The following is a 12,743-nucleotide window of genomic DNA, read 5'->3' on the forward strand; positions in this document are numbered from 1 at the left end:
CTATGTTTGCTTGGTGCGCAGTTTCAAAACCACTTGGTGACTTCAATGTGGCTCAAAGCATTATACAGTGGTACCTTGGGTTGCAGACGCTTCAGGTTACAGACTCTGCTAACCCAGAAATAGTACCTTGGGTTAAGAACTTTGCTTCAGGATGAGAACAGAAATCGCGAGGCGGCAGCAGGAGGCCCCATTAGCTAAAGTGGTACCTCAGGTTAAGAACAGTTTCAGGTTAAGAACGGACCTCCAGAATGAATTAAGTTCTTAACCCAAGGTAAGGTAAGGTATAGGGACCCCTGACCATTAGGTCCAGTCGTGACTGACTCTGGGGTTGCGGCGCTCCTCTCGCTTTACTGGCCAAGAGAGCCGGCGTATAGCTGCCGGGTCATGTGGCCAGCATGACTAAGCCGCTTCTGGCGAGCCAGAGCAGCACACGGAAACGCCGTTTACCTTCCCACCGGAGTGGTACCTATTTATCTACTTGCACTTTGAGGTGCTTTCGAACTGCTAGGTTGGCAGGAGCAGGGACCAAGAAATGGGAGCTCACCCCATCGCGGGGATTCGAACCGCCGACCTTCTGATTGGCAAGTCCAAGGCTCTGTGGTTTAACCCACAGCGCCACCTGCGTCCCTTAACCCGAGGTACCACTGTACATAATATGTCTAAGTGGAAGCTTTCAGTCTCTTCTCATTCCCTTCAGCAAGGGACCTTGAAAGTCTATAGCAGGAATGCTGCAGAGGGAAAGCATGAAGAACCACAGTGTGTGCAATTGCACCCATGGGGAGTGAAAAGACAAACCTGTTTGTATCTTCACAAAGGGGATGTTGAAAAATCCCTTCTCAGGTGTGTGTCTAATGCATAACGCTGCAGAGATGGATTTAGGGCAGCACAACCAGTTCTGCCGCAGGAGAATTCCAAGCCTGGGGGAGCCACAGGGCATTGCAACTATGATACAGTGAACTGAGCAGAATGGCAGGTGACAGGTAGAGGGCAGTGAAATTTGACCGCTGAAATGTGAAAGACCACAGTCCGTCCCTGAACTCTGGTATGAACATGGAAGACAAGATAGCGAAGATCCCAGTTAATCCAGACAGTGCAACCCAAGGAGACCTGAGAAGGTTTTGGAAGGCATTAATTCTCCTTGCACGGGTAAAACACACATGAAGGTCGAATCTCCGACAGCAGGGCAGGCTGGGAAGTCATGTGTAAAAAAGCAACAAGTAGCTAAGCAGTTGCATGAGTTCACAGTTCCACATGCTTTTCTTCTTTCTTTCTTCTGCTCCAAAGTTTCCACAACTGGCCTATCTTTGTCACTTCATGGAAACCCTCCAGAGATTAAAACAGTTTGCAGAGCACGATGAAGTTCCTTTTCATCTTTTTTTGGAAAATGTACATGGAAGAACATTCCTGATGTTTCTTCTTTTTCAAGCTGTTTCCTCATGACTTTGCATCTGCTCTTAAAAAACCTGTAAAACAAAAATAAATGAGAATTAAGGAATTGCTTAGAATTTAAGTGTGGCGTAACAGACAGTTATTACCTCTTACAGTAGTAACAAAGTTCAGGTCCACATGTGGCATAGGCATCTGTATCCATGTGTGTCCATCCTTCGCCATATCATAAATACATTTAAAATCAATTGCAAAACTGCTCCGGAAGTTGAAGGGATGGTGGTTATGGAAGAGACACTCCCCAAGTGACTGCCATAAACATCTGTTCTCTTAACATGCTGGAAATTTGCAGGATCTACCACTCCCACAGCTTGCCCCAGGCCATTAAAATATATGTGATGCGTTTTCCATAAAGTGAAGGCACTATGGCCTCAGCTACATTAGTAAAGAAAAAGTGCTTTATATGTGTTATTACATTGTGACGCCAGATGGCACTGTGGAGTCCCATCTTTTGCCAATGTGATTTCCCACTCTGAGGTTTACAACACGTTTTTCTGAAATGTTTTTTTGATGTGTCTATATCCAGCCTTAGAAACCACTTCGGCTATGCTAAAAATATTCTGCTTCACCCTAAATATCTGAAACATCATACGCAAAGTATAAAGAGTGTTGATATTTACCTGTCAGAATTTCTAGCACATCATGGGATGCCTGGCCATTAAGACAGTCATATAAACTGCGGGCAGTTCCATTATTCTGTTCCGAATCTCTCCATTTCCGCAACATCATGCATTTATACATATTCACATCTTCTTCCTTTGCCTCAATCTGCTGGATGTCTTCGATGGACAAGCTAAGGCATTCAATGCCTATTACTTTCCAGTTTTTGCCCATCTTCTTTGCAAGAATCATCAGCTGCTGATCAGTTAGTACTGCTGAAGCTTTCGTTCCATCTAAAAGCAGAAGAATACAAATATGTTATGTTGTTATTGCTTTTACTTGGCCTGAGGGGGGAGGAATGGATATTTTAAAATTACTATCTATTTCTATTCTTGAAGAAGAAAGGAGAGCATTCAAATATAACTTGGGGTGCTCCTTCCCATCCTAGGAAGGGGCAGCTAATCACTGACTTTTGTTTGGAAGAGACTTACACACATACACACAAAATTATCAGATCAGGAAACACAAAGAGAATGAACATGCCAGGCCTGCAACATATACATACATAATTTGATTTGTATGCCACCTTCACACTGTTCAAAGTGGCTTACAACATCATCATCATTTAGACTTGTATAACTTTTTGGTAATTTTCAGTGTCACAATGTGTTTAGGATAATGAGTTTGCCTTCTTTCCACCTTTTCAATTTCTCTGATTATTTAGACACATGTTGCACAATAACGTGAGAAAAGCCTGTTGGATAAGGCAAGAACCCATCTAGGTCAGCCTTCTGTTCTCATAGTGGACAAGTCAATGAGAAGCTTACAAGCAGGACCTGACTGCAACAGCACTGTCCTGCATTTCCAGAAACATACTGCTTCCCACCATAGAGGTACAACAGGTAAAGGTAAAAGGTAAAGCACCCCTGGATGGTTAAGTCCAGTCAAAGGCAACTATGGGGTGTGACGCTCATCTCACTTTCAGGACAAGGGAGCTGGCATTTGTCCACAGATGGCTTTCCAGGTCATGTGGCCAGCATGACTAAATCGCTTCTGGCGCAATGGAACACCGTGACGGAAACCAGAGCACACAGAAACACAGTTTACCTTCCTGCCACAGCGGTACCTATTTATCTACTTGCACTGGTGTGCTTTCAAACTGCTAGGCTGGCAGGAGCTGGGACAGAGCAACGGGAGCTCACCCCGTCGCAGGGATTTGAACTGCCAACCTTCTGATCGCCAAGCCCAAGAGGCTCAGTAGTTTAGACCACAGCACCACCTGCAGTACAACATAGCCATCATGGCTAGTAGTCATTTATAGCCTTATCCTCTAATTTGTCTAATCCTCTTTTAAGTGACATTGGTGGCCATCACTGCTGCTTGTGGGAGCACATTCCTTAGTTGAACCGTGTAAAGAAGTACTTGTGTGAAGAAATTGTTTGTCTGGCCTGACTCTTCCAACATTCAGCATCCTTGGATGTCCCCAAGTTTTAGTATTACAAGACAGGGAGAAAAACCTTTTTGCACCCACTTTCTCTACACTGTGTGTAGTTTTGTACACTTTATCTCACCCGCCTTTTCTCTAAACGAAAAAGCCCCAAATGTTGTAACCTCCATTCCCTTGATAATTTTTGTTGGCCTTTTCTGAACCTTCTCGAGGTCTACAATATCCTTTTTGAGGTGAGGTAGCAGTATTCCAGGGACGTGGGTGGCGGTGTGGGTTAAACCACAGAGCCTAGGACTTGCCGATCAGAAGGTTGGCGGTTCAAATCCCCACGACGGAGTGAGCTCCCATTGCTCGGTCCCTGCTCCTGCCAACCTAGCAGTTCAAAAGCACACCAGTGCAAGTAGATAAATAGGTACCGCTCTGGCGGGAAGGTAAACGGCGTTTCCGTGTGCTGCTCTGGTTCGCCAGAAGCGACTTAGTCATGCTGGCCACATGACCTGGAAGCTGTACGCCGGCTCCCTTGGCCAATAAAGCGAGATGAGCGCCGCAACCCCAGAGTCGGTCACAACTGGACCTAATGGTCAGGGTTCCCTTTTCTTTTACCTAACAGTATTCCAAGTGTGGTCGCATTGTGTTCAAAATAAGCCATCTCTCTCATCACCCACTTTTCTAGCATTCCATTTTCCTATAGGCTATTTTTCAAGGCTTTTTGATACCACAAATCCACAAAAATAAGTACTTCCTATCTATGGAGAACCCTATTATTATGGCAACAGTTTCTTACTACCTTTGGCATCATGAGCAATTTTCTACTGGAGTTAAAGGGTTGATTTTGTTCCTGTGCCAACTAGTTCTTTATCTAGTTCAAACCTTGGTATACTGATCAACGTAAATTTTTTAAAAATATGGTTTGTTAAAATGTATTGAAATGATCGAAGAACTCCCTCTAGTGGATTCCTAAAGACACGGTAATATACAGGTTAAATTTATGCTTTCATATAGATAGCTGCATTCAAATTAGGTGTTCAGAATCTTTGTGCAAATACAAATGCATGGGTTTTCCCGCTGAAACTATAGTTGCATTCAGGTTTAGAAAAATGTAACATTAATACCTTGCAGTATGAAAGGCTTAGAACACAGCTTGATGCTAATCTTCTTTAATTTCACAAAATCCTTTACCTGAAGTGTTGATGGCTTTTAGCCGTTTGTTACAAAGCTCATCTTCTGAAAGACTGGTGCTGGATTTTCGTCGTCTCATGCCTAAGGAACACATGGCAAAGGACATAGTTTCAAAATAAGTAAGTTGTTGTGCTTTCTAAATAGGGATATGTGGGCTTGAATCTAAGCCACAGATGGAGGAGAGGGAAATCAAGCAACTTGTGCACTAACAACAGTACTGGCTAGTCATGTAGTGGAATCCTGAAGAACTAAGCAAATATATTTAACATTGCAAAGATGCTTGGACAGTCCCACTGGAAACTTCTAAACAAGTCATAAGTCAATTGGGAGCTGTACATTGTACAGGAGAAGTTCCCAGCTGATTGTTTCATGCATACTGCTTTACAATAACTTACTGTTAGTGGATCTTTTCTGCTTATTGTTATTCTGGTTATGTAGGATCCAGTCACCTGTTAAATAGAAATGTTTTCAAAAGAAAATTAAGGCCTGCTGTATCGCGTAATTGGCAGTGCAAACGAATATGCCACAATTCTCACAAAGAAGAAGTATTAATCTGTTCCCCCCGCTTCTCAGTAAAGCACAAATAAAATAAATCAAAGGACTTTTTACAATTATCTTTGCTCTATGGCTTTTAGCCACAAAAGAAGCTGCATCTCACTGACTGTATTATAAGTGACAAGTTAAAAAAAAAAGAATGCCCAACCTTAAAAGTAACACTCTCTGCGAACCCAAACAGAAGGTCGTGCAGGGCTTTTGGAGGACATTCAAAACCATTTGATCACATGGAATCAGGAAAAAAATCAGGTGGTCAGTGCCCCTACGCCTAGAGACTGCCTTGTGCAGCTTGTTATGCTTAGCATAGCATGCAAGTAATTATGGGAGGGTTTCTGTTGAGAACCATAGGAGCTGTCCATCCTGAACAGACAGCTAATTAACCTATGAAGCTGGTGGGACCTATCACCTGGAGATTTGGATTTGGAGAGAAGCATCATCATACGTGTAAATTCAGTAATTTGAAAATGCATCGTCCATAGGTCACATGTGAGTCCGTACTATTCATGGTGAACTGTTTTGATAGCTTTGGATCGGGCATCCCCAACCTGCAGCCATCCAGATGTTTTGGCCTACAACCCCCATGAACCCTAGCTAGCAGGACCAGTGGTCAGGGATGATGGGAACTGTAGTCCAAAACATCTAGAGGACCGAAGGTTGGGGGTGCCTGCTTTGGATAGTAGCGATTACAGATTACAGAAAAATAGGAATCTGGAAGCTTGACTGAAACTGGATTCTGCTGGGGGAATTAAATGATGTGGTAATAACTGCCATTGCATGAGAACCAAATGACAGTAAAATGAGAGTAATGTGCTTTTGGTTCCACGCGTGCTACATCTTTCAACTACTGAAGGAGTAAACAGAATGCTGGAGCATGAGTGTCAATATGGCCAATAATTGCACAGATTCATTTAAATTTGTATACACTGGTACCTTGGTTCTTGAACTTAATCCATTCCGGGAGTCAGTTCGACTCCTGAAACCATTTGACAACCAAGGTGCAGCTTCCGATTGGCTGCAGGAACATCCTGCACTCAAGCAGAAGTCGCGTTGGACGTTTGGCTTCTGAGAAACGTTTGAAAACTGAAACATTTACTTCTGGGTTTGTGGCATTCGGGAGCCTATTTGTTTGGGAGCCAAGCTGTTTGATTACTAAGGTACCGCTGTATTGGTTATATAATTTAAAAAGATGGGAAATGTACACAATGAGGGAGGAAACAAATTAAACAATGCTTTAAAAATTTGTATATCTAAAGCATTTGCCTATTCAAAATAATATCCTCCCACTGATATTTTTATTTGTTGTTGATAGAAAACAGAAATAGCAATATATGCTTCCACTTTTCTTTTTTGCAGAGTTGCTCCCTTAAACTCATACCTCAGACTAGTCTCTAAACTCTTCCCAAGTTTAGTGATTTGGGGAGAAAGTAGACTGCATTAACGGCAGCGTACTTTCATCACATGCCATATTTTTGCCCAATATTCTTTTTCTTGAATCTGCTGTTTCACAAAACCCAATTTCTCTAGTTTTGCAATGTTTTGGAGGGCAGCTTTCTTATCAGAAGAAGAAAAAAAAACCTCTGTTTGTGAGTGGGACTGTGACCGGAATATGCATAGTCTCATTTGGACTGTGGCCAAATATGTTGGCTGCAATTCATTATTGAGGCTCTATGCACATTTACTTGGGAGTGGTACTTGAGACTGAACTGTAAATCAGGTTATTTGTTCGCTTTTAAAAATTATACCCCGCTTTCTACCACATCTGAAAAATGCAAATAAGAAAAACAACATGCAATATACTGTACAAAAATTGAAACAGATTTAAACATCAGTGAAGTCCCAAATAAATCAAACACTGTTAAGTGCACATACTGTGTACTGAATTGTGTCTAAGGAAAACTCACATTCTCGTAGCTTTGCTTTCCACACAGTTTCTTCTGACTCCACATCCATCAAAGATAACACAAGTTCTGTTGGATGTTCTAAATATACCTCAAAGAAATGTTTCTGTGCTAGCGTAGAGTCATCAACAAACTCCATTTCCTAGAAAGTGAATATCAGAATATTGAAAACCCATTTGTCAAAGCAAAAAGTTTGTTTTCCTAGCTCAGCTTTTATATAATGCATGTATACGATGTCACAACATGTCAGGAACACTGCACAAATGACAATTATCATCATCTTTTAGACAAGGACATGCATCTTGACAATCCGATTATAGAAGAATAAAGAACATACCTCAGGGTTTATGTCAGCTTCTGGGACACTAGTTAATTTGTATTTCTTCCCAACTTGGAGTAATTTATGACAAGGGGGTTTCTCAATTTTAATGAATCTATTGGAAGAGCGCTGTATGGTTTTTGACACATCCTAAAATTAAAACAGATCTTTTTAAAAATCATGATAGCCTAAGTCAATAAATCAAAGACCTACCTAGACTTGTTGGAGATTTTGTCTATATATTAAACTTCTTTCTTCTACTGAGAAATTGCGGTTCCCTCCCTCGCTTTCTAACAAACTAATGCAACAGTCATGTGATTCTTACGACAATTACTAGGATGATTCACCAAGCAGTTTCTGCAGTATTCATTTGAATATCCTGTTGTAGCAACTGGAACCCTAATGATTCTCCTGGCTGCACACACTAGAGTTTCCAACTCACTGGGGGGAAAGCAGGTTTTTGAGATCTGGGGCTCTAGCTGCCAGACAGGAGGCGTTGAAAGACAGCCTTCTTTCCTCATCCAGTGTCCAATTGAGCTCAGTGTTCCTATAGGTTCTGCCCTCAGGGGTCTGCAAATTCCACCTTGTCCTACAAGCCTTCACCTTCTGAACAGCCACCAGGTCCTTCTTACTTGCTAGAACTTTTTATTTCATGAGTTGACAGCTCCAGTGGGCACTGGAATACAGTCATACCTCAGGTTACAGATGCTTCAGGTTGCGTTTTTTCAGGTTATGGACCACCGAAACCCGGACGTACCAGAATGGGTTACTTCTGGGTTTTGGCGGTCACACATGCGCAGAAGCGCCAAATTGCAACCTGCACATGAGCAGACGCACAGCTGCGGGTTCCGAACTCTGCGGGTTGCGAACGTGCATCCCGCATGGACCACATTTGCAACCCGAGCATCCACTGTACAGGGAAATGCCATGCTGGCAGCAAAGAAACTGATTTAGGCATCGCCCAAAAGTTGATCTTACCTTTATAAACGAGCTGTTGTTGCCGGCAACATACACATGGAATTTCAAGGAAGGGTGGTCGTTGACAACTTTGTATAAAATAACAACCCCGTGGTAGCACACTGGATCGTATTTCTCAATAACTGGGCCAACAGGGGACAGGGAGCTCACGCGCCATTTGACATGTGTGGTTGAGTGATCAGCAGAACGCTCAAATTCTGGGCCGTTGCTTTTGAAATGGAACACGTTGAAGGTCATGTCAGAGGAATGGTCTGCAGAGAAACATCGAACGCTTTTTAACGCTTCCTAAAAGCAGAGTAAGTGCCCCCAGCAGATAGACAAATATGTTTAAATTCACTGAGCAAGTCTTACCATTCAGGCAGAGGGCGTGTGGAAACTGAATGGAAGTAAGAACAGAGGGCGATTTGCACTTGACGTCAAATATGGGGCCCACGACAATCCAGGGATCTTTAAGGTAAGCAGCATACTTGGTCCAAGACAAAAGGGAATACTCAATGACTGCAGCTTTGGTTACTTCGAAGATCAACCCTGTGATTGTACACTGATAAATTCCTTCGTCGTCCAACTTCAGCCTGCGTATGTGACACATAAAGTGTAGTTTTCAGCAGGTGATACAGCATAAAGGTAAAGGTAAAGGGACCCCTGACTGTTAAGTCCAGTCGCGGATGACTCTGACAAACGGGGATAATATATGCATGTGCTTCCTCTGCATTTTCTTGTCCTTCCAAATACATGTGAAAAATACATTTATATACAGTCATACCTTGGGTTGAATGTGCTTCGGGTTGAGCGCATTCAAGTTGCGCTCCCTGGCAACCCGGAAGTAACGGAGCGCGTTACTTCCAGGTTTCGCCACTCTCGCATGAGCAGATAATAATAATAATAATAATAATAATAATAATAATAATAATAATAATAATAATTTATTATTTATATCCCGCCCATCTGGCTGGGCCTCCCCAGCCACTCTGGGCGGCTTCCAAAAGAATATTAAAATACTATGATACATCAAACATTAAAAGCATCCCTAAACAGGGCTGCCTTCAGATGTCTTCTAAAAGTCTGGTAGTTGTTGTTCTCTTTGACATCTGGTGGGAGGGCATTCTACAAAGAGGGCGCCACTACCGAGAAGGCCCTCTGCCTGGTTCCCCGTAACTTGGCTTCTCGCAGTGAGGGAACTGCCAGAAGGCCCTCGGTGCTGGACCTCAGTGTCCGGGTAGAACGATGGGGGTGGAGACGCTCCTTCAGGCATACTGGACCGAGGCCGTTTAGGGCTTTAAAGGTCAGCACCAACACTTTGAATTGGGCTCGAAAACGTACTGGGAGCCAATGTAGGTCTTTCAAGACCGGTGTTATATGGTCTCGGCGGCCGCTCCCTATCACCAGTCTGGCTGCTGCGTTCTGGATTAGTTGTAGTTTCCAGGTCACCTTCAAAGGTAGCCCCACGTAGAGTGCATTGCAGTAGTCCAAGCGGGAGATAACCAGAGCATGCATCACTCTGGCGAGGCAGTCCACAGGCAGATAGGGTCTCAGCCTGCGTACCAGATGGAGCTGGTACACAGCTGCCCTGGACACGGATTTAACCTGTGCCTCCATGGACAGCTGGGAGTCCAAAATGACTCCCAGGCTGCGCACCTGGTCCTTCAGGGGCACAGGTACCCCATTCAGGACCAGGGAGTCCTCCACACCTGCCCGCCTCCTGTCCCCCAGAAACAGTACTTCTGTCTTGTCAGGATTCAATCTCAATCTGTTAGCCGCCATCCATCCTCCAACCGCCTCCAGACACTCACACAGGACCGTCACCGCCTTCACTGGTTCTGATTTGAAAGAGAGGTAGAGCTGGGTATCATCCGCATACTGATGAACACCCAGCCCAAACCCCCTGATGATCTCTCCCAGCGGCTGCATGTAGATGTTGAAAAGCATGGGGGAGAGGACAGAACCCTGAGGCACCCCACAAGTGAGAGCCCAGGGGTCTGAACACTCATCCCCCACCACCACTTTCTGAACACGGCCCAGGAGGAAGGAGCGGAACCACTGTATGACAGTGCCCCCAGCTCACAGCCCCTCTAGATGGTCCAGAAGGTCCAGATGCTCATAATGATGTCATGCTCCCCTTCCTCTTCTTGTGTACGCTCCAAAATTTGCTCTGCGGAGGAGGTCAGGGGTAGCCCCAAAACAGCACACAGGCACGGGGAGAAAGGAGGACTGCTTCGTTTAGAAAGCTGTTGTGCTTGCAGAGACAGAACAACTGGAAGAATGCAACATTTATTTCCACCCTGTAGGTCCCATTCTGCTCTTCCACTTCCTTTACTGCACAATAGTAGACAAGTGTGCATTCGGATTTGCCAAATATATGTCTGTGTACTGTGTAATCATGCAAAATAATAATAATAATACAAAGACATTTTTTAGGATGTAATTTTCAATTATATTGACCAAAACTTACCAGAATCGTCCTCTAGAAAGCTTTCTGGGAGCTACTTGTTCATGCTGGTTCTTTATATTAAAATAAAAATAAAAATGGGAAAAGTGAATTAGTAGGACATTAGTATTGGATTTATGAAACGACTCTTAACACTAGTCCGTATCTGGATTAAAAAAAACCACCTACTTGTGCGATCTTGCAGCGTTCACAGTGTCGATGAGTATTAACCTCTAAATGGAAAGAGAGAGAAGTTTCTTAAACTGAAAATAGTTTAAATTGTCAGATACATGTTTTTTTTCTGTTATGATTTTTATTGAGTATAAATTGTACATATACATATATTCTTGATTTCTCTACAGCATAAATTCTTATGCGGCTCCATGCGGCTCGTGAAAGGAAGCGCTGAGCAGAGCTCTGCTCAGCGCTCCCATTAAATAATTTTTTTTTCTTGAATTCCCCCTCTAAAAACTAGGTGCGCCTTATGGTCAGGTGTGCCTTATGGAGCGAAAAATACGGTACCTCTGTCATTCTTGCTAACTCTAAATATTCACAAAATTTGTGAGTTGCCACTCTTCCTTTGTTGGAACACTATCCCCTTTCCAGTTCTTTGCTATTAGCATTCTCGCCACCATTGTGCTGTATAAAAATACTTTTTTTCCGCTTGGGGATGTTGCTATTCATAATTCCCAGGAGGAAGAAGAGAGTCAACTTAAATTTTAAAAAGTTCAAGGAAATTAGACAGTTATACACAGATTGGTTTCAGTACCATCAGTTGAATGAGGTGTTCAAATCAGACATTAAAATCGGGTTCCAAAAAGAAATCTCAGAAATAGAAAAAGAATTACTACAAAATAATAGGAAATTGTTATAAAACACTTACAAAGTATTATTGGATTGGGATTTAAAAGATGAGGAGATAAAAGAGGCAATGGTAAAAATGAGCAATGGATTTTGGTTACCCAATACAGATGGAACACTGGAAAAGGTTCTGGCAAAAGGATATCAAGTTCACAGCATGTTACACAATTAAAGAGAATTATTTAAAAATGTTATATAGGTGGTATATGACCCCTAGTAAACTGGCAAAAAATTATAAATCGAAATCAAACAAATACTGGAGGCATAACAATGAGGAAGGAACGATATTACATATGTGGTGGGGGTGCAACAAAATTTTAAAAAAATTGGAACCCTGTCTACGATGAATTGAAAAAAATGCTTAAAATCACATTCGGAGGGAAATCAGAAGCCTTCCTCCTGTCAGATACATGTTATTCTTAAAGAAAGGTATTATACCTGATTCAACACAATGCAGCGGCGGTTCTTCTTTCATTTTCAGTTCCTCATCTATAAACCAAAAAAATCCTGCATCTTTGATTTGTTTCTGTACATCATTATTTGGAATGAATCATAAACTGAAGCAAGACTTCTCCGCAGATATCTAAAGATGACATTCTGAATGACACCGTGGCTATTTGAAGGCTCCTTTGGTTTTAAAATTCATATTTTCTAATATTACACTTTTTATTCATCATACATCTTTCAACGTTCTGGGCAAAAATCTGTTCAGATCTGCTTGTGCCACAGGGATGAAGGCACAATTCTCCCAGCTTCACTATTCATGTTTGATAATACTGTATAGTGCTTCTTCTTGCAGCATTACTATTAGTATATATTATCTTTTCCCCTAACAGTGGAACCTGGCATCATTAATTACACCTCACCAGGCTAAAGTGCTTCTGCTCATCTAAGCTGGATTTGAGTCCTGGAAGACCTGCTCCTGCCTTGCAGGCCTTTTTCAACCTGGCCTGGGAGGGCAGGGCCTAGACTGACTCCAGCTACAAAAGCTGATGCTGCTGAAGAGGCCAGAGACTTTCTTAGTCAGGCTTCCTC

At 42.7% G+C, this 12,743-nt stretch overlaps 1 protein-coding gene across 1 annotated transcript in view; it reads right to left on the bottom strand.

The window, feature by feature from the left end:
- Window positions 1-431: 431 nt before the first annotated feature.
- The window catches only part of LOC309342200 (uncharacterized protein), a 29,485-nt gene continuing 17,173 nt past the window's right edge, over window positions 432-12,743 (bottom strand). Inside the window, exons 6-16 of the mRNA XM_081862572.1 lie at window positions 12,147-12,197; window positions 11,037-11,080; window positions 10,872-10,921; window positions 8,774-8,994; window positions 8,423-8,673; window positions 7,463-7,594; window positions 7,129-7,267; window positions 5,068-5,121; window positions 4,673-4,753; window positions 2,067-2,339; window positions 432-1,463 (exon numbers count right to left, since the gene is read on the bottom strand). Of these exons, the coding sequence (XP_081718698.1) occupies window positions 1,435-1,463; window positions 2,067-2,339; window positions 4,673-4,753; window positions 5,068-5,121; window positions 7,129-7,267; window positions 7,463-7,594; window positions 8,423-8,673; window positions 8,774-8,994; window positions 10,872-10,921; window positions 11,037-11,080; window positions 12,147-12,197 (1,325 nt within the window). The 3' untranslated portion in view covers window positions 432-1,434. The remainder of the gene's footprint in view (window positions 1,464-2,066; window positions 2,340-4,672; window positions 4,754-5,067; window positions 5,122-7,128; window positions 7,268-7,462; window positions 7,595-8,422; window positions 8,674-8,773; window positions 8,995-10,871; window positions 10,922-11,036; window positions 11,081-12,146; window positions 12,198-12,743) is intronic.

The sequence above is a fragment of the Podarcis erhardii genome (assembly GCF_964252035.2).
Source record: "Podarcis erhardii genome assembly, chromosome: 5".
NCBI classification, from domain to species: domain Eukaryota; kingdom Metazoa; phylum Chordata; class Lepidosauria; order Squamata; family Lacertidae; genus Podarcis; species Podarcis erhardii.